General features: G+C 36.5%; 1 protein-coding gene across 1 annotated transcript; it reads right to left on the reverse strand.

The window, feature by feature from the left end:
- Positions 1–14,217: 14,217 nt before the first annotated feature.
- Positions 14,218–15,136, reverse strand: LOC147499758 (uncharacterized). Its single transcript, XM_086559208.1, has one exon. The coding sequence runs from the start codon at positions 14,901–14,903 to the stop codon at positions 14,553–14,555; it is 351 nt and encodes a 116-aa protein (XP_086415334.1). The 5' UTR covers positions 14,904–15,136; the 3' UTR covers positions 14,218–14,552.
- Between the last annotated feature and the right edge of the window lie 8,694 nt (positions 15,137–23,830).

The raw sequence follows: 23,830 nt of genomic DNA on the forward strand, positions 1-23,830 counted from the left end.
CTACTTATGTCAAGAAATGAAGAAAGGGAATCATACACTTCTCTTTTGAAAATTCAAATGAGCAACGGTCAAGTTGATAGGTTTGAATTTTGTTGAGTTGAAATACCCACTATACCCATATACATAGTACAAATTACAAAATATCAGGATTGGCCGATATATTTACACCTGATTTATGGATATGTATTGTGGATATATCGACAAATATCAATAGACTCTGTGTGGGTATTTTTTACTGTAAATGTCATCAATATATCCACAAATATCTTCAATATTTTCATTAAATGTGATGAAAGTTTTAATATGAACAACTCTAGCATTCAAAAATACTAACTAATTTATTTGCACATATTTAGGGTTGTTATATATCTCATAAAATCATGTTCTAAGTTCCAAATATAAACTCAACATTAGTAAGTTTGTGATTCGTAGTGCTCTTAGAACAAGAGAAATTATTTTTTAACATGTTTGTCTTTGCAAGAAGTTGAGCTTGAAAAATTGGTGTTATCTCTATAATGTAATTAGACCCAGCCCAGACCTCAACCCGACAAAGAGATAGGGGTACTGGTTGAACCACACAGTAATAGATTGATCCATGAATATTAATGTTGTTCATTCTCTAGTGGTTAGTAGGCCTATCATTATCAGAAGAAACATAGGTTCAATCCTTCCCACAACTTAATTGTTATTAAAAACTCCATTTTTTTTTAATTTCCACACATTATATCAATAATTTGAGAGCCAACATATATTAACAAGTTGTTGGCACTAGTGGCCGACTTGTTAGTACTCAACTTGAGATAACAAGGTTTGACTCCACAATCACTACTACAAAAAGACTCATATACCACGGTAGGTAAGATTTTGTATATATGTCGCTATTTTTGCAATAACAGTGGCTAATATTTATATACCACGGTAGAAATTCATCTAATTTTTTGGATCTTAGTTTATACCACTATTTTATAAAAACTGTGGCATCATGTTTGCCATATACCACGCCCCATTCATTTTCCTTTTTTTAGCTCTAGGTATCCCACTGTTTCTATAAAACAATGGTTTATATTTCGGTAAATTATCAATTCCGTGGGGATTAAAAGTTATATCAAAACAGAAACAGAAAAAAATAATAATAATAATAATATAAGAAGAGTTCCACCAACTCTAAAATGTAGGCGCTTAAGGGCTAGGATTAAACTTTCTTTTGCAATTTGATCCAAAACTTTAATAGATCAATGTGTGTGTTTTACCACATTGTGTTCTTCTCATTTCGTGCTTCACAAGATCTGTTGATTTCTTTTTCGATTTTCTTCATTCTCATATGGTAAGAATTTCTAGTTTATACTTCGAAATTTCTGGTGTTTAATCTATTATGTTTGTCATCACACTCCTACTCCTCTGAGTAAATCTTAGTAGACTTCTTGCCAATTAAGTTTGAGAGGGTTGGATACGTTATTTAGGTTATTTGTGTTGATTATTTGTGATGATTCATTGTAGTTTGTTGGTTGTTCTCTAAATAGCTTGTCTTGCTCTTAATGTTTTTGATTGAATGATTGTGTGGGTTGGCTGGTGTTTGCTTCTCACTTGGGGTAGTTAGCAATAAAAGAGGGGTTTTGTTGTTGGTGTTGTTCTTGATGGGATAAAAAATATATGAAATTTATTCCAAAAATATACTTATTGTTAAATAAACAATAAATCAAATTGATATAACAAATATATCATGAACAAATTTTTAATTTCAACAAACAAACAAACCTTTTAGTTCAACGAATGAACTTAATTTACCAATGATTAAATCCAAGCCTAGTGATGATCACTATGCCCTTAAGACAAATTTTCTCCCTCACAATGCTTGAAGGTTGATGGGAAACTGTCTCCCAAGATAGAACGGATTTCCTTCTATAGAAAGCTAGCACTTCAATTCTATAAAATCAGCGAATACAACATAGTATTTGACTAGAACAGGGGGAGAAGAGAAATATCAAAACTCTGTGTGATTTGGTGTGTCTTTCTCTCCAAATTCATCCACTATTTATAGGTGAGTGGTGCCTCTTCGAAACAACACAGTGACTCTTGGGAAAAAGTAAGCAACTCTTTGAAAAGTCACATGTTTCGAAAGGACACACCATTTCGGCATAAATCAATATTTCGAACCAGGGCCTATTTTGAAAAGTCACACCTTTTCGGCATAATGCACTATTTCGAACCAGTGCACCCTTTCGAAAAGGTTTTTCTCACTTTACGTACTGTTTCAAGAGAAACCCGGCCATTTCATCTCAATGTGGGATAACTTGGAATACAAATTACTCATTCATATCTCAATGGATTTGTGCAAATCCATTTTTCTAACAAAAAATAAGAAGAAAATAGAGTTCTTGCAAAATACTAGAATTTCATTTGTGGGTATCGTTTTATGTAGCTGTTGTTGCAATTGTTGCTAGTGCTTATTATTTACACTTTTCCAATTCAAATGTATATAAAACCACTATTCTTGAGCTTAATGTTGTTATTTCCTTATTGGTTTGTTGAAATGTTGTGTATGATAGCTAGAATTCTAAATGTGTTTTTGATTCAATTAATTGCATTTGCAGCATTACCTTTCATTTCGGGGAATTTTGTTTTATTTTTTTTTAAAAGAAATTGATAGATTATAGGCTATGGACAGTTTGTTTTGAAGTCTCATTGTGAAATTTAAGCAAACTCATTCTAAACTTTACTGCAACTTTCCAAGCATCAAACGACAAATAACTTAGTTTTCCCCACCATGCAGTTACTTTTAAGTGAGATTTTATACCAAGAAATGACCACACACTTAACCCCATGGAAATAATCTTTTAATTACTTTATACTAAGCCTATAGGAATTGAATTTATAGGCTCTCGAAAGATGGGATAGTTGTTTTATACCGGCGGCCATTGAGAGGGTTAAATGAGATATTAAAAGTTGTTACTTCTTGAAGTTTGGATGATACAATCTGTTGGTGTTTTCCGGTTGCTTAGATCTTGAAAAGTTCAAGTAGTTCAAACTTGTTGAATGCATTCATCTCAGCCACAATGTTGCTAAGTTTAAGTTTGTTTTTCCTATGACTTCTTCAGTATTGGGACTTCCAATTGGATAACATATAAGTTGCAGGTTAAACCTTATTCTCAAATCTCCCACCACTTGTTTCCATAATATATTTCTGTGGACTTTCGGAAATCTATTTTATGTAGCTTGGCAAGGAAATTTTGAGTCATGGGTACATGACCCTTTACACGTAAGACCTATCACTAATGTAATTTGGCTACAAGGGACAAAAGCTTGGCTGAACCCATGTTTGGCTTCCTTGTATAGTGGATATGCAAGGGGGAAGTAATTATTCATAGGCATGGTCTATTAGTAAGAATTTGAGAACATTGTGTTGTAGCCTGCCCATGGTAGTAGCACTGGACTGCTTTTATCCAGTTGTGTTCTGACATGGTTAGAGTCACATTTAGCTTCAATGACCTCTACTCTAGTTGATATGGGTGTTTGGTTCATAGTTATCTTTTCATTCAAATATTATGGCTACGTTGTTGAGATAATAATGTAGTCTAGTGGTGCATGGCGAAATTCAATTGCCACAGTTAAGGTAATGTTTAGAAAGGGCAAGGGTGAACAATGTGAGTCTGCAAGGTGTTCGACTCTCCAAATATGCCCGAGTCCGAAGCTATATCCGCAGACCTACATTATTCATCCTAAAATTCATATGCTCGTCATCATGTGTGTGTGACCTAATTTTTGAAATAGAAACTTGAGAAGTTGCTATGTGAAATGAAGTCAAAGAATTTGATACAATTAGAGTTTAGTTCCTTTACTTAATTTTATTCATGTTATTTTCGTATTTGAAGGCTTAATATTAAATGTTGCTTTGTTGAAATTAGAGTTAGGCAGTTTGTTATATATAGTAAGGGAGTTATCTTGTTCAGTTGAATTATGCATTTTAACTTATGAATTGGTGTTTGGTGCTAAAATAATGATAGTACTATTTAATTTCTTTAAGGTTGATATGTTTTCCTTTGTCCCCATATAAATTTCTTGCCGATACATGTAGATAGGATTGGATTGATGAAATTATCATTGCTGCTACGTATAATATAGTTTCATGTACCTGGTAGGACTGTGCCGAGGCTTTAGCTATGATTCAGAAATGTCAAGTCTAGATATATGAACCAAAATGTGGCTTGGCTTCAAGTGTTTCTCCCTTATGCTTGGGAAATGGATTCTCAAAGACACGTAAGTGGTTACTCTTTTACAATTTATTCAATAGCACAAAAGGTTATGAGTTTTAGTGTTACTATCACTCACTACAATGAATTACGCTTATTATTATTAAGAAATGGACCATTCCATAAGGCGATGAGCATGATTTTCTTAAACTCTACTTGAAACTAGTTGTTTGACTTGAAATTCTTAGGTTCAAGTCGGCCATGGTGTCTTAGCGCTGTTTGGACTGCTTCCAGTTAAGGTTTGGGGCTTTATCTGACAATTTGCATATTGTTGCAAGTTGAACGCTCGATCACAAGGTATTATAAGGCTTTACACAAATTAAAGGATCTAGGTGTTGTCAACATTTTTTTATGTATAGATGAAACATGCGTGTATATTACTCTATTGATGTTTTAGATGGAACAAGTAGATTTGGATGGTTCTTTCTTTATTTTTCATTGAATCAAAATAGTAATTAGCAATGCATTGTCGCTTGTTGGATGTCTATTGTTTTTTGGTAGTTGCAATATGTTTTTTAAATTCAGTGTGGAATGTTGTATGACACAGCTATTTGTGATGGACAGGTTGTTTGAAAATCATTTTGCAGGTTGTTAATGTGATGAAAAATGATTCCATCGGGGATTTATATTTTTTTTTCCAGAAAACCTTATTAACCACTGTTTCAGAAAAACATAGGTATAAAGAGATAATGTAAACCACGTTTCTTTCTAAACCATGGTAATTGTAACCACTATTTCCCAATGAACTGAATATAGCAGTTCATAAGTTTTGGATATCTCTAATGTTACGGTTTTAACAAAAACCGTGGTAAATACTAAGACTTTAATACCACGGTTTTGTTAAGATTATTAGTCACGGTAGCTGTTACCACGGTTCTAAAACAGTGGTTAAAGGCTTTTTACCACTGTATGTAACAATGGTATATGAGCTTTTCTGTAGTAGTGAATTGACCAAAAACATTTTACATTTAGAAAATTGTAGAATGGTTCGGTCGATATATTGAGATATATCGCGATAAACTCTACCGTTTGGTGATATATCGACATCATTCATATCATGATATATCAACAAATATCATCAATATTATTTACAAATGAATATGTCGATGAGTATATCGTGATATTTATTATCTTTTTCTGATTTGTCGATATTTATCGCAATATTTTGTACTATGCCCATATATATATCAATGATCTTGAATTCTCTGCTCATGACTAGTAACAAAGCTGAAAATTTCCAGGGATATTTAGGCTTTGGTCCTACTATTAATAGCGATATTAGGCTTTGGTCACACTTTTCAAATTAATTAGGCTTTAGTCTTTTTTTTTTCTTGACCGTGAGTCAACATAGCTTGACCTTGGTCATTCTACTTACTTTTTCAATATGACCAAAATACCCCTAAGCATGCCTCACGTGTTTTGAAGTTGAAGTGATTAGTTCACCACATGTCAATTAGTGAATGGATTATGTAGATCTAACAACATCTAGTACGTCGTTGATCTATCTTTAATCTCGTGTATCTCATTATTGAATGCTGATGTATTGAAACAAACCCATTTAATGCTTCCCTTCCACCTGTTAGTTTCTACAAATGAGAACAAACCCAATCTCCCTCCCAAAAAATTTCATTTCACTAGACATTGACGACAACCCTACCTATGTGAATGGAAATTTTATGAAGTAGGTTCAAAAGGAAAAACAAATCACTTTGTCGTCATGTAATACTATCTATCGACTTAATTATTTATAAAACGTCCCACCCTATGGCGAGATGCATGGTACTATAGTATACATTGTACGTATAACGAGAATTGCAGTGAGTAAGGATGAGTTCTTTAACTCTTAATGAATTTCATAGCCCATATTTTAATGAGGTGGTGTATTTAAACTATAACGTACACCTGATGGAAATCCACCCATGTGAATGTAGGATTGGATTAGTTCTTATAGATATTTGGGCAAGTATTCTAGCATTCATGTAGCACAGGTAGTGCAGGGCCAAAAAGTGCAACACCGCAGAACAAACAATACAATGAAGGAGCAATGTGGGTGCATGTCCTCTATCTCACTAAAAAGAATATTGGTTCAAAGATTTTATTCTTCCACTTTCACGTGATATATGATTTGTTGCCCTATGACTGGTTTAAGCTCGTAAGACACCAATATTTCATGCACTGTAATTTTGATTCTCTCTGGTACTTGGTTAACCCTTTTGTCATATTCTATTCCAAAATAATGGGGGACTATAAATATTTTGAAATAGTAGGAGATTGTTGGAATTCACCTTTTGATATTTCAAATTACTTATGTGAGCTTAGTTGAGAAGATAAACAAGTATGTTCTTTCTCTCATTGTATTTTGTGTAATAGTCCCACATTGGTTGGTAAATTCTTATAAACCAATTTTGCAGTCTATATTATTGTTTTATACCCACATTGGTTAGTTAACTCTTTGTGAGTGACTTTAACCTCTATATAAAAACTTGTAGTCATCAACCAAAGATATTTAATAATTAAGACCTAAACCAATCTCTTTCATTCGAGCCAAAGATATTTAATAATTAAGACTCCTAAACTCATCGACCTAAACTCATCTCTTTCATTTGAGCCAAAGATATTTAATAATTAAGACCTAAACTCATATCTTGTTGGGAGATTTCACTAGAAAGTCACACCTCAATCTAGTTACTTTCTATCCCAAATGATTTCAACTTGGAGCTCACAATCTGAGGAAATTAAAGACTTTGTTTATCACAACAACCTTGTCAAAGCAAAACCACTACAATATCATCACAATTTGATAGCAACAATAATAATGGAAGTAACAATGCAAAGAGACATTCAAGATTTAGGTGGTTCGGTAAATGTTACCTACATCCACACACAAGAGCCGAGTTCCTTTATAACAAAGATTGGAGAGTTTACAAGAGATCAAGAATCAATAAGAAGAGGCCTCCACTCAAACCCTAGCTCAACAGAGCTCCCATGATACCCTAGAAATGAATCTCTCAAAGTTCTACATCAAAACCCTAATCTATTTCCTTTATATAAAGTGTACATAGACAAAGGGGAAGTAAAAATGGGCTTGGGCGCAATGTGGAGCTTGATCGGCTACATAGGTGACCAAAAAATTATCTCTTCATCGAGCATGAGCAGTCCGCCTTATATATAGGTTCGATGATAGTCTTTTTCTTAGACATCATAGCTTGAGTTTATATCCAATTTTTCGTCATCAGAATAATGATTCATCGAGATTGAAGCGATAGACTGGTGAGCGGACACCGAAAATTCGGCTGCAATCCAACAACCCAACAATCTCCCCACTTGGAACCTTCGAGATTCTTCATGCACATCACATCTCAATTGTAACCACTCAATCCAAATCCAATATACTAAAAACAACACTTTCGGCTCATCCATCATGGTCTTCAAGCAAGAAGACCCACTGAATTGAACAAACTTCAACTTCTCGATGAACTAACAGGCTTGTTAACATATCCGCCGGATTCTCAACTCCCTTGGATCTTCTCAAGTGCCAAAACCTCATCCTCCAACGGATCGGATAAAATGATACGAGACCAATGTTTGGTCCTAGAATGAAAGGAATTCTTGGCAAGATGTATAGCACTCGACTATCAACGTGTAACACATTGCTTCTTCTTGCTTCATCCCAAACTCTTCCATCAATCCACGTAACGGATCATCTCTTTGCTTGCCTGCATTGGGAGAATACAGTTATATATTTGTTCAAAGCAACAATCTTACAGAATCGAAAATCCAACTTTTTTTTTCGCTGTGCATAACCAAGTAGTGCTTCTTCATTTTCTACTTCTCTGCAAAATCGGCATCCACATACCCTTGCGGGTTCACAACACCCTTCCCATAACATAGGCATTTCTCTGTAGTACCTCCTCGATATCTCAATATCCACTTCACGGCTTCCCAATGTTGCTTGCGACATTTAGACATAAATCCAGTGACAAAGACCTTTCTTGGGCTATATCCGGACGTGTTGACAAACCATGGCATACATAAGACTTCCAATGGCGGTTGATTGGTACCTTAGCCATGAAGTTTCTTTCCTCAAAGGTCTTGGGAGAGTGTTCCTTGGACAACACAAGTGAACTGTATCAACCGGTTTCAACCCATAATGAACCTCTTGAATACCTTCTCATATATACTCAACTCTGATGGAATACAACTCCGAATACCTTTACGCCTATCTCTTTTCATCCCTAGAATTGCATTTTTGCACCCAAAGTCCTTCATAGAGAACTCACTTGCTAACTTCTCTTTCAATCTCCCAATTTCGACATATCGAACTTCGCTACTAACATATCATCAACATATAGCAACGGGATGATGTAGCCGGAGTCGAACCTCTTGAAGTAGCAACAATGGTCGGTCCGTTGCACTTATAGTAGCCATTTCCTTGCATGAAGTTATCAAACTTCAAATTGCACCCTGCCCTATGGGCTTGTTTCAAACCATACAAGCTCTTTTCGAGCACGCATACCATATTCTCTTTACCGCTTCTTGATGAAACCCTCCGGTTCATTTGCATATAAATTTCCTCAACTAGGTCACCATGGAGGAAGGCGGTTTAACATCCAACTGCTCAAGATATAAATCTTCCACCTGCAACAATACTTACAACACTACTATCGAATAGTATTCGGTTTCCCACTATCGAATATCTCATTTCAATGCCCGCTTTTCTGAAAACCCATGACTACTAGCCTTGCCTTGTATCTCTTGGAACCATCATGTTCCTCTTTGACTCTAAACACCCATTTGTTCGTAGAGCCTTCTTGCCCATGGGTAGTTTGGCTAACTCCCACGTGCCACAAGAGATGAGGGACTTCATCTCATCTTGCATAGCAAGCTCCCACTTGTTTTGCATCACTCACCTCCAATGCTTCATCATAGCATTGGGGCTCGCCACCATCGATGAAGTAGCAAGTAATTCACATAGGTGGAGGGCGGATATCTCGAACTTCGGTACATGTGGCTGGATGTCTTCAAAGCAGAGGTGGAGATGGACTTCAATGGTGTAGTATCCTCATTATTCTCGAGTCACTTACTGAACATCCTCGTTAAGTCTCCCACTATACCACGACTTACATCGGATCTTCCAACTCAACATACTCATCTTGATTCGAACTCAATTCCTTGGTTTGAGCTTCATCTCGTCCTTGACATCACCTTTTCATTAAACACAACATCTCTACTATAATGATTTTCCATTTTGATCATCCCAAAAGCGATACCCAAAATCATCACCGCCATAGCCAATGAAGGTGCACTTTAGTGACTTAGCATCAAGCTTGCTTCTAGCTTGGTCACTAATGTGGACATAGGACACACAACCAAACACCTTCAAATGGGAAAGGTTCACATCCTTCCCGCTCCACACTTCCTCTGGAATCTTAAAATCCAAAGGCACCGGGTCCTCTATTGATCGGGTAAGGCTGGCAAAACAACATTTGTGCCTTCACAGCTTCATCAAACACTTCTAGTTAGGCCTTTTCACCTATGCTCTCTCATCTCGATGTTCTATTCATCCGCTCTAACCCCATTCTGGCGAGGTGTCCCCGAAAAGTCTTTTCCATCTTGATGCCATTGTCGACAAGATTCTTAAAACAGTCCTCTTCATACTCTCCACCGTTTGTCGGATCTCGACTTCTTTACTTTCAAGCTTGTCTCATTCTCAACCATGGCCTTCCAAATCTTGAACAATTCAAATTGTTTTCTACTTGTGTCTCAAGAAATAGACCCACACCTTCCTAGTATGGTCATCAATGAAAGTCACAAAATATGACTTTCCGCCAAGTGAAGAGACATTAGGAAGCCCCCCGTTTATCTGTATGAATCAACTCAAGCCTTCTTGCTTTGGGTCGACCCGTTCTCTGAAAACTCACCCGCCATAACGCTTTCCAAATACACGGTTCTCCGGTGTCAATTTCAATTTCGATCAGAACTTTGGGAGTTTACCGTAAGAGTGAAGGATTTTCATTCCTTTCTCACTCATGTGACCAAGTCTGCGGTGCCAAACATTCGATCCTTTTGCCATTGTCCGGCAATCGAACCCAACCATGTGCGGTCATGTAGAATTACCATCTTTCTTACCATTTGCAACAATCAATGAACCCTTCGGTCCTTCCAAGTATCACCAAGTAAAGACAGAACAAATCCTTCACTTGCCAATTGCCCCACAGTTCAAATTCTTCCTCAAATCCGGAACATGTCCATTTCCCTCAATAACCATGATTAGCCATTCATCTTGATATGCAGTTCACCCTTCCGACAATGTCACAAGGTTGGTCATCACCGAAAAGACCGTTCCAAGGTCACCTTCGGTGTAGTTCTCAAGGAACTCGATGTGAGGTAGCATGGAAAGATGGATAATCAAGTACCCAAGACTCCTTCTTGTGCTCCATGAACATATTAAAACTCTCGTCATCTACCATCTCAACAACATTAGCTTCTTGATTCTTTTTCTTGTTCTTATTAATGTTGTTGTTGTTTCTTGGTGCTTGGGCAATTGGGGCTATAATGGCCGGCCTACCACAATTATAGCACACCACTTCACTTATGTCTCGAGGTTTGTGTTCAACACTTTACAATTGGGAGGCTTGAGATTTGATCTCCCCAAACTTCTTCTTACTACGACTCTGTTTGACTTTCTTCCCTTTTTCGATTAACTTTCAATTTGGACCACGAAGTTGATCCCGACGATGAAAACAATCCCATCTCCGGTTTCCTCGATTAGTACCATACTAACAACGTGCTCAAACTTCAACTTGGTCATTCGATGAGCCACTAATAGCGCCATAATCCTTCCAACTTGGAGGCAATTGTCCAAGTATCGCCAAAGCTAGCACCTCATCACTAAATGTAATCTCAACCGACTCAATTGGTCCTTAGTTTGGTTGAATTCATTTAGGTGATCCTGAAGGAGGTCCCTCCAACATTTTCATACTAAATAGCTTGGTGATCAAATAGACTTTGTTCAGGATTTTAGGTTGTTCATACATGGTAGTAAATGCCTCCATGAGAACTCAAATGTCTTCTCGGTCTTAATATTGAAGGCTACCGACTTGAAAAGACTCAATCGGATTGTAACCAAAGCCTTTCTATCTTGCAAATCCCATTTATCTTGCGGAATCTCCTCCTCAAAAAAATTTATCAATGTTTCCATCAAATCCTTTTGATAGAGAACATCCTCGATTTGCATCTTCCAATCGAAGTTTGTTCACAAACTTCTATCTTCAATAGTTTCCTTTTTGATTAAATCATGACTCCCACTGAACCAAAACAACGGTGGAGAACTTCTCAGAGGAATTTCTTCAAACACCTAGCTCTCTCTGTGCTAAAGGTGGAGTCTTTCCTCACACACCTTGTTCCAATGATTCAAAACCGTGCTCTGATACCACTTGTTGGGAGATTTCACTAGAAAGTCACACCTCAATCTAGTTACTTTCTATCCCAAATGATTTCAACTTGGAGCTCACACCAAGGAAATCACCCACCCAAGACTTTGGTAGTTATCACAACAACCTCAACAAAGCAAAACCACTACAATATCATCACAATTCATAGCAACAATAATAATGGAAGTAACAATGCAAAGAGACACAAAGATTTAGGTGGTTCGGTAAATGTTACCTACATCCACACACAAGAGCCGAGTTTCCTTTATAACAAAGATTGGAGAGTTTACAAGAGATCAAGAATCAATAAGAAGAGGCCTCACTCAAACCCTAGCTCAATTATGAGCCCCACAATACCCTAGAAATGAATCTCTCAAAGTTCTACATCAAAACCCTAATCTATTTCCTTTATATAGGTGTACATAGACAAAGGGGAAGTAAAATGGGCTTGGGCCGCAATTCTTTACTTGGTAGGTGAGTGGCCTTTCATCGAGCATGGCCTTGAGTCCGCCTTAGGTGGTGGCAGCTGCTTTCTTCGATTACATCGGCCTTATATTACACGATCGCCCTGGCGCCATGGACGAAAAATCGCCCTCTTCATCGATTGAGCAGAGAGTGGTGAACGGACACCGGAGCAAAGCTCGACGGTTCCAACAACCCAACATCTCTTTCATTCGAGCCTTAACTACCAGAGTTCATTGAGTAGAAGTCTTTTACATTGAATCCTATGAGTAGAATCTGAGGGATTTAAAGACTGTTTTCACACGCCTTGTCTATTCTTCTTCTGTCCTTTCATTCTATTTGATTATCTAACTCCTTTTATAATAGTGCATGCTCATTCATGTTGATTGGCTAAGTTAACGTAGGAAGACAAACTAATTCACGAGTTGAGCTGAGGTTTTATGCCAGGGAGACTGCCATTATGAAAATTAAGATTCATGATTGCGTGTGGTTACGAATTACAATCACCAGGGTGGAATAGTTTATGCAAAAGTGCCCTCATGATTAGGTCCAAAAGAATGTGTAATTGTGTATATTGTGAGTAGATCGCTACAGACTACCAAAAAATTATCTTTTCAGCCTAATAATTCTTAGACTAATATATATATATTCGATGATAGTCTTTCTTAGACTAATAATGAGTAGGAAGTTGGGGTCCAATTTTTCGTCATCAGAATAATGATAAGGAGATGAAGCTGATAGACTGATGGTATGCATATATAGAATATTGAACTGCAATCGCTAAAGTATTCCAGGTTCCTCAATAGAGAGGCTCACAGGCATCAGAATGTTTTAAATGCTCTGATGAACTCTCAGATTAATTGTCAAACAGCACTTTGGTATCCTATTCCAAATGTGAAAGACAGTGTTGGATGCGACGCTTCGACACCATATGTTATCCTGAATTAGAGAAAATGTGTGACATATGGGTGATGTAACACTTGTTACATACTTCCTTCCGAGTTTCAACCCAAAGTAACCCTATCCCAGGATGCATTGCACTGAATTGGGAGAATGGATTAATGGAACTCATTTGCACTCTTAAGACTCTCAACTCAACAAATTGCTTTTTTTTTTTTTCGCTAAAAACAACTCAACAAATTGTTGTTTGGTAAAACTTTTTTTTTACACGACAGATTTACAGTTTATATATTTGTTCAAATTAATAACTTACAAAATAGTTTTCACTCAATGTGCCCGTTTATGGTTTTTGGCGTGTCTACTGAGTGCTGGAAATTTACATCTTCAAATTAACGTTCTCAGATTCAAAATTGTTTTGTTATGGATAGTTGGATACTTCAGGATTGGAATAGATTTACTTAATTTTCAGTACACAACCAGTCAAGCAAAGACCTCTTGAGTTAATCAATAAAGTTGACTACTCGATGGGATCGCGAAGGATAATTATTGGCTTGATTGCAAACAACCATGATTTCGATCAAAGGTACAGTTCCTGTACCCAAAAATCACACTTCATCATTACTCAACATTAATGTACAAAGCTTATGATATAGGTAGCTCAATCAAGTTATGAAGTAGAAGCGTTTTTAAAGCTTATAATTGCATAATTGAAACATAAGCCATCTATAATGATTGCTGATTTCTCCACATTAAGTTACCAAAAAAAAAGATTTCTCCCCTAGCTAAGCTAGTGGAGGTGGGCTGCTCTGACTTGTCCGTCGCAAATTGCAATAATATGCATTCCATGATTTTTGTTTTTTGAGATCTAAGGCTTGGAAATCAAGTGAGTCAAAATGAGATCATTTGGGAGAAAACAACTCAACTTTTTAAGTTTTAAGTAATAAGCTGTAAGTCTATAACACTCTCAACTCTTTACTTCACTACTATGCACAATCTAGAAATCCAAAGACTATCGATAACTCATTTCTGAATTACATTCCATGAACAATCTGAACTTTCTTTGAAAGTGCATAACTCACTTAACTCTATATTGTGTGGTGAAGAGATAATTAGGCATTGAAATTATAGCTAACGAATCCGAAAACGGAAACAATATAAGCTAGGTTCTGTTTAAATATTAGCAAAAAAAAAATTTCTTGATAATCCCACTAAAGCAACATTAAGTATAAGATATTGCGACATTTTACTGGACTGACATTTATAGCAACAAAGAAGTTGTTAATTGTTTCAATGAAGTGAGATTCAATTCTCATTTTATGAACTTCTCTGTTAAGTCTGTTTACTCCTTGTTGTGGATTTAAGAACATGCACATCTTGATTCGAACTCAAACTTGGCTGAGTTTTCAGTGAAATGACATCATTTTTGTAGAAAACAGGAGAAGACTACATAATTTTTCCATGGTAGGCATTCTAGGAAAGAAGAACAATCCTAGAGTGATAAAGACGACTTCTAGAGTGAGAACGACGACTCGTCCCCTACTTGCGAAGAATTTGCTGATCTCATGTACTTCTTTGAAGATGATGACAAGTCCCCTGACCTCCTCCTTAGCATCTGCCTCATTCCATCAGAAACTCTAACCGCTGGGTTCAACTTGAATTTTCGACAAAACAACATGTGTGCCTTCACAGCTTCATCCACTTCATTAGGCCTTTTCCCTCTATGCACCTCATCTCTGACTGCTTCTGCGCATAATCCACATAGCCATTTCTCGTCGAACTTCGCCTTCACTTCACTTATGTAGTCTTGTGTACAGTCCTCCTTCAATCCGCAACACTCACACCTGACTGACTCGATTTCCATCTCTAGCTCCTTGTGGACAAAGTAAAATGCAAATTGTTTTCTAGTTACAGTTTATACACTCTGGTGCTCTTTTTTTGTGACTTCGGACTTGTGAGTGAAGTTGTGGCTATAAGAAGTGTGTTTGGAAGTTGTGTGTGACCTTTTTATGGTGTGGTTTGGGGTGTGACTTGTGAGGGAGGAGATAGTACCCCCATGTTCTAAAGGGACATGAGACAATGGGGTAGGGGAGGGGGTCTGTAGGTTGGCTTTGTCCTGCATAAAAAACCCAAATGAGAGGTTTTGGAATTAGATTCTCTAGTCACCACTCACCAGGTTCTTGTCTACTGGTCTGCTACTCTCTTTGTGGGGGTAGTTTTTGTTACTTGTGACAGTTACTTTCAGTTAAATTGGTTGAATACTTGAATCTGCCATTTCTTGGCTTGGCTTCATTAGTTTTAGCCTTTAGGTAGGAGTCTAGGACTTCGCCCATGTGCAGAGTAGTTGACTCATGGACTATTATCAAGTATGGAGTATGGACAAGGAAATCAGTCTAACGTTTTTTAGTAAGAAATGGATAATAATTCTAAAATTCTTTAAAGACTGAAATTGAATTTTCAATAAAACTCTCAGCCTACACAATATACGCTGTACCGAACACAAAATTAATAAAGGTTACAAGATAATGAGAGCATAGATGTGTAAATGTGTTATAGATACCTTCAGAAAGGTTGATAAGAAAATAAGAAACTAATGCAATTTGATATATTTCTTAGAAACCGGTGGCCATTAGGTGACTAAACGGACTATGCTTTTGACCTGGACATAAATTTTCAGCGGCAACAGAAAAAGAAAAGAACAACAACAACAATTTGAAGTACTTCATGCAGTAAAAACGATGAATCAATATGCTCGATCTGCACCCTCAGAACATACCATAACTCGACGATATACACGATGAATCATATGCTTTATACGGTTATACCCAGCCAAGCCATGGTACGTTCCTTTTCTTTTTCCCTTCATAGTTTCAAATGATTGCCAAAATCTTCAGTATCGTGGCTAGGCTCGGTATAAAGCAAAAGCCTGCCAAAGTAAATTTCCCCAAGGATGCTAGAAAATAGGCCTGTTTCAGGGGATTTAGGGTGTTGCCAAATCATGGTACAAATCTAATGTAACTCAAATGCCCTGATAATTTTTTTTAAGTTTGGGCAATGGGCAGTAACAACAATGATTTGCTCACTTACGGCCTTTCAAAAAAAAATTTTTTTTGCTCACTCTAATTTTTAGGAGAGACAATTTACTATCATCAAACACCAAATTTCTAACAATTCGGTGTTTTTTCATCTTCAGGAGAGTCACATATTGATGAAAACACCAAAACACACCAAACCAAACACCAAATTGGCTAAAATTTGGTTTCAAATTGTCTTTGTAAAATCTCTCCGGTTTTGGTTTGATCAAAAAATTATGAATTGCGTGGTTTTTCCAACACCGCATGGGATTGGGCTGCTAAGTGGGCTTCTATGGCGTAGTTTTGCCAATACCGTTTGGGCTTGGGCTTCTATAGGTGCGGTTTTGCCAAGACCGCGTGCGTTTTTTCTAAAAATTAGGAATTGTGCAATTGAAGAAATTAGAAATTGTGCAATTGTATGAAAAAATTATGAATTGTGCAATTGTATCTAAAAATGATAAAAATGATTATGATTATGTATCCAAAATGATCCAAAACCTATGATTATGATTATGTATACAAAACGATAAAAATGATCCAAAATCTATGATTATGATCCAATATCCAAAATGATCAAAAACCTATCATATTACATAAAATTTATTTAGCTATCTTCTTACGCCCCTTACCACTCGATGTCTCTCCTCTTTCTATTTGGATGTTCCGAAGCTGCTCCTCTAAGTTCCTAACCTGAGAACCAAAATCTTCTCTGTCTGCACGAAGGTTAACTACCTCAGCCTGAAGTTCCTCATATCCCTGATGTTGTTGCGTATATACCTGTTGAATATCCTCATACGCTTTTCGAGTCTCGTCATATGCATGTTAGGATTGCTGATATGTTTGAGAATATGCCTCCTCTCTTTCTTGGCTATAATGATACACGGTCCTCATCCCATCAAACATATAAATCTGGTTCTCATATCTTTCCCGAACCTCAGCCTGAAAAGCCAAGAAAATAGATTGTGAGTACATATTATATATATAATGAATAAGAAAAATAAAACAATTAAACTCACCGTGGTATACTGATCAATCTGCGGCTCTAACTCATGGCAACAAGCACAAGACACCTCAGAAATAGAAATGTAAGTAGCCTCCCCATCAGGTCCACACACGGCAAACATCTGAGGATTACTAGCAGACACAGGAGCTGGATGATATGCATTCAGAGGTTGTGAGTTGAAAACAAGCTGTGGCGGATGAGGAATTCGTAGCTTACGCCTCATTCCTTCTAGGCCTACAAACTCGAAGTTGCTAGCTCGACCAACAGGGGGCAACAACGGACCCATGGAGACACGGTTCCACCATCTATAATACTAATCAGCAGTCTGCTCAACAACAAAAGAAGGCGCATCTGGCCAAGGACCACAACTGGCATGAACTTCATGAACTTGAGTTCTACTCCACGACTTAGCATCACTAACATCTGGTATGGGAGCACATGGAACTCCCAAACGTCAAGTCATCTGTCTCCAACATCCGCTGCTAGGTTATTCTTTTGTCAGATATAATGCGGCAAAACAACTTTCTTTTGGTTTTCGTGACAACACACAAGCATGACTAGATCATCAAAGGTAGTAGACAAACGCCTAGGTCTCCACTCAATAGATGACAATGATCTAATATCAATCTGAGCACGAGCCATACATACATTATTTCTAATATAGTTGGAAGGTTGTAGTCAAGTGGCATACGACCAACTAGCAAATCTAGGGCGTTATCGGCGAATCATGTTTATGTTAGGACAAAGAAAACGAAAAGTACTCATAAAACCAAATCTCTAAAAGTCCCGTGAATCACGCAATCGAGGGACTTCATTCCAATATTCCCGGGATTTATCTAGCTTGATATCAATGTGGCATATACCGAAAATCGCTACCAAGGTCATAATCTCTTATATTATGCAAATCAGAAGCATAAGCATAATATTCAAGTCGTACCGTAGAATGACCATTTGGAAACAGAACATGCCCAATAAAAAACATTAAAAAAAAAACCCTAACATACACATCAGCACCCTCACTACCAGGTAGATCAACAGTCAAAGCTAACTCCGCTCGTGTATCAGGATCTAAGAGGGGTTCCATATATGCAGTCTTAATATGAGATAGCTTAATACCAGAAGAATCATAAGCATCCGCATCCAAGCGAGGAAAACTCATAAGCATACTACCCATATTCTCATAATTTGTATTAAAAGGTATTGGTTGGCCTATACCGATACTCAACCCAGAAATCATGGTGAAGTCTAGTGGTGTGAACCCTAACTCCGCACAAGAAAAATGAAATATATGAGTTGTACTCCACCATCTTTCTACTAAAGCTATGACCACTGCCCAATCAGTCTTCTCATAATCAACATCAACCAAAAGAACCAAAGGTGTACACAAAATATTATCTCTAATATGTATAAACTCATCCAAACTCTTAATAACCTTTCACTACTCTTTAACACCAAGTAAAACCGATCTAACTCGATAGTTAATAACTTGCTGATATTATGAAAAAAATAATAATGCATATAAGATAAATAATTAATTGGTCCAACTCAACTAATTAATGCATAATATTCAAAATATTTAATCAAAACTTATTAATTATCTGAGAATTAGCCACAACACTCAACACGTGTTTTGTATCACATGTAGAAGACACAACTTGCATATCAAGTGCTTCACTGGGATTAAATTGTCAATCGAAGTCGTTCATTTGATACTCAAGTACATAGGGATGTCTATCAGTCGACGCGACATTCTTGGCTTCTTCTCCCCCACCATCTTGTACTTCATCGGGTTCTTGTACCTCTCCCTCATCGCCAATATCATTTGTGTACTGGCAATACACATCATCATTATCATCATCACCGTCAAAAGGTTCAAAATGATCCATATAAAATTTCAAGAGTTTAGGTAGGTTTTTGTTTTGTTTTTTTACTAAGGAGAGGATTTATAATTGAGAGAAAAGTTGAAAGTGATTGAACCGCGCAGTTTTGGTCATCTTTATATAGAAATAGCACGCGGTGTTGAGAACACCGTGCGGTTTTTGAAAAACCGCATGGGTTTGGGTCTGCCAGATGGGCTTTAGTGGCACGATTTTGGAAAACCGCGTGGGCTATATGACGCGGTTTATCCAAAACCACGTCATTTGTTATCAAAAATTTGATGTTGCTCCTAAAGATGGTTGGTGTTTTTTTGGTTTGGTATTTGGGTTGGTTCAAAATTTTGGTGTTTTTTTTTTATCACTCCTAAAAATGCTCTTACTTTAAGTAAGTATATTTTAATTAGGGTTAAGTAGGATCAGAGAGCAACTCGTAACTCCCAAGGACAAAATGGATGAAAAATCACTCTCAAAACCACCCTCTTTATTATAATCACTCAGGAGGCCCAGATAGATTTTAGGACAAATATACCCCTTATGCAAAATGAAAAATGGTCTCGAATAGTAAAAAGTCAAGTTTATTCTTGACACGAAATATAAAAAAAACGTCCTAGCTCAACCAAAATGACCCGGCGTAGGTAGTATAAACCTCAACAATACATGAGCTATGAACAACTCTAATATGTGTTCTCACTAATCATACATTAAGTTGAGATATGAACAATCACTATTCGTACCTCAACATAAGCTATGAACAATCATTGTTCATATATACCACAACATAATGTATAATCAATAAAAATACCTATTAAAGTATGAACAATCACTGCTCATATATACCTAGGGCTGGAAATGGTATGGGATGTGACCCGAATCCGACCATATCCGTATCCATTTTAATGGATATGGTTTCTATGTTTGTGACTAGAATCCAACCCGAATATTCGAAAACCCGAATCATTTTAACAAGATTTATATTTTGATGCCTAAAAATTAATTTATATCTTATATTTATATATGAAAATCATTAAAATAGTATATTTTTTGTGTTTTTTAATGGATATGGCTATCCGAATCCGACCCGAATCCGGATGGATCCAAATATAGTAAAGAGTTTTGAGTGAAAATCCGACCCGAACCCACTCCATTTCCAGCCCTAATTAAGTCATACCTCAATATAATATATGATTAATAAAAACCTATTGGAGTATGAACATATTTGGGATATGAACAATCAATGTTCATACCTCAACATTTTTGTTTTGCTTGGTAAGTTTGAATTCATTAAAATTTTAACAAAAGCACAAAAGGGGTGGTGTATAGGGGTGGGCAACATGCTGCTCCCATATTTCTTTCTCTACAAGTCAGGACTATACTCTATTACAACCTCACACAAATTTGAATTTTTTTTGGAAAAACATAGTGTATATTGTTCATACCTCAATATAGTGTATGAAGTATGTTCACATATTTGGAGTAATTGTTCATACCTCATATCAAAATGATAGAAATAGTAAAATCGGAAAACATTTATTTCAAATCCAGGATATTTGTCCTTACGGGTTATTTTCACCCGAAAATTGTCCTTGTTAGTGATTTCTAAAAAGAGCTATCTTAGAGAGTGATTTTGATCCGAAATTTGTCGATCTTTGTGACCAATTTCTTCTAAGTAGGATTATCCCGCTGCCGCTAGATGAGTCAATTTGGATTTACCCCCTTAGATTGGAGATTAGAGTTTCCCCCAATTACACTACACATTCAGGTTAACTTGAGTTGATTGTTAATTTTGTTGTGTGGGGTAGGAGGTGGGGAGGGTGGAAAACCCTAATTTCTGATCTAGTATGGGATAAATTCTAATTGGCTAATTTTGTGGGGTAATCGTAGGTTAACCCTTTTAATTACTACTAGGAGTCTAGGACTGCAAGTAAGAACTGTTTAAGATTTAAACAAGGACATGGAGTTTGTGCAGTTTGGTTAAAATTCTATTATTATAAATAACTAACTCGGCCATTCTATTATAAATAACTAAATAAATAAAATCACAGCTCAGCCAAATGCTGCCCTACCTGTGTCCAAATTATACACTAACATACAATTTATCAATGGTATATATATTGGTTTTGGGGTCGGTAGTCGGTACCAATATTTTTCTGTAACAAAATAAAAATAAAAATACCAATAACAATTATGCATATAAACACAATAATGCACATTCCAATTTCTCTGTCAAGTGGTGCACCGGAAACATGATTAGACACAAAATCCTACCAAATGTTGGGTAAAAATCCAAATACAATGCCTCCTTTCTCCTCTGATGTCCATCTCATAAAAGGACGTTGAGATAAAACCATAGTTCACAGACAAAACTTGGCCCAGCATACGTGTGAGGTCCGTACCTCAAATCACAAAGAAACCTTCTCAATTGTTGCCACATGACCACATCTAGTATAGTGTTGCGCTAGCATGCTTTGGTTGCGTGTAAAAAATGGCCACAACTGTGTGGTTGATTGGTTGTACAGTGACATTGGCCACATTCATTTATGATGCATTGTAGATTTTGGGGAGCGGTATTTATACCCAGTTTATAGGATTGGCACCTTCGACAAATTCTCTGGTAGCTATCATCATTCAATCTATCATAAACTAGTCAAAAAGTAAAGACGGTTTAGTTATTCTTCTTACTGTGGTTAGAGGCTCAGAGCATCATCAACTAAGGCTATGCTAAAAAAAATTGTGACCCATCAGCATTTTCTGTCAGTAAAAATTGCTAAAATCACTTTATGTATGAATGCATTTCGTTAAAATTTTCAGTTTTTATTTTGGACGGCAAAATTTGTCCCGTGCCAATGTAATTTTTTTAATTTTTATTAAATTTATTTTTTTATTCGGACAGAAAATTCAACCGTTTTAATTTTTTATTTAAAAAAAATACTAAAAGTTCTGGACGGCAAAACTTGTCCGAGCCAATGTAATTTTTTCAATTTTTTATTATTATTTTTTTTATTCGGACGGAAATTCAACTGTTTTAATTTTTTAATAAAAAAAATACCAAAATTTCTAGACGGCAAAACTTGACCCGTTCAACATCTGGACATGAAAACTTGTCCCGTGTGAGTCGATGTTAACTTTCTGAGTATTTTGGTCGAGAATTTAACAATTGCTGAGATAAAAACAGGTGTTTGACAGCGCGTTGGTAAACGAAATTGCCAAAAAATTACTACCTATCACATTAGAAATGGAATATAACAGTGGGTTAATGATGCTATTACATGGAGCACTCGTTGTTTTTGCTATATGTATTTTCACTAAGAGTCTATTTGAAACCAAGAATCGACACTCCAATAGTTCTCTTTGTTTCCACATTATCCCATATTCTTTGCGAGTCAAAGAACAGGAAGTTTTACTTTAAATCATAGTCGAAGTTCTTAGATTTTCGATGATCTCGATTAGATTAACCCATTAACTGGTTATTCTAAATTGCTATTATATTGTATCAATTCAGCAAGCTCTGGCTTAGCCATTTGAGGAGCTAGCCAATTAAGGTTTCGCTAAACAAACAAATGGAGAAGAATATATGAAAGAATAAAAGAGAACACAGATCATACCTAAATTTCTTGTTATTGATAATAGTATTAGTTATTGTTTTCATAATAACAATATATCAGTTGCCTATTGTTTTCATAAAGAGTTTGGTGGTAAGGTAGGTAATGTGTTTATATATTAAGGTTCTAGGTTCTTTTGTATTATCATTTGTCCATGGTTTTAGCTCTTTATCCCTTGTTCAGTGTTCAATGATTTATCACATGGCTCTTTGTTGACTCCATATTCAGTACCAAAAAGAAGCATGTATGTATCGAAGCACTTATAATTGGGTTCGTTGGTTTTGTATTTAGTGCAGTTCTCGCATAAACCTATCCACATGCCTCTCTCCCTAGCACATAGTTCACAACAATGGTTTATTTGCCGTTCAACCCTTCCAATATATTCAATCATCAACTCCTAATAATCAATACCAAAACCTTATCCCAAATTATGTTTATGTTTGACTGAAGAAGCTAGCTAACTCTTCTGTTCATCACATTTCAGAATATTTGAACATTATAACCGTGGGGCTTATGTGTCTCTTATTCCATTATAAATCACCGTGGGCCTATATTATGATCCTTATGTCTTCTTAGTGCTTTGTGTCACAGTGCCTAGCTGTATGCTCTGCCCATTGCTCAGTGGGCTCGCTTCAAGTAAGTAATTTATAAAGAATTACAGACCCATCAAATGGATTGCACACCATGCAAGTGAAGGTCGCCGAGATCGTAGCACGTCTGCTCATTGTACTGGACCTCGCTATGCTCGGCCAAATTAACCAAGGCCTAATACAATTTGGGGTCTGTAATTATGTTGGAGTGTTGGACACAACATAGACTCTAATACACCCCCACCAAAATTGCCCAAACGAAAAAAGAAACCGAAAAAACTGGTTACAGGTTTCGATCGTCTCCTTCAGCAATTCAACCACCCACCCAAAACGACATCTCCATTAAAAATTTTAAATCTCCTCTTAAGTATTAACCAAGAGATGCTGAGACTTCAACCAGAAGATGCCAATTGCAATTTGCATCCACATTCACTCTTCCTTTACTCTTTTTTTTACTATTACTTTGATTGATTTGAAAACTCGTCAAATAATAATATTACAAATCTTTATTTTAACTTTCTGTTCTTGATTATGTTTGGGGTGTTTTTAAGATGAATAAAATTGATAAAGATGATTTTGGCATGTATGACTTGAGTGGGTTGATTCAAGACTTTTCCCGTCAGGTGTACAATCAATGGAGATTGTGCT

The sequence above is a fragment of the Coptis chinensis genome, chromosome 5 (genome assembly GCF_015680905.1).
Source record: "Coptis chinensis isolate HL-2020 chromosome 5, ASM1568090v1, whole genome shotgun sequence".
In the NCBI taxonomy this organism is placed as follows: Eukaryota; Viridiplantae; Streptophyta; class Magnoliopsida; order Ranunculales; family Ranunculaceae; genus Coptis; species Coptis chinensis.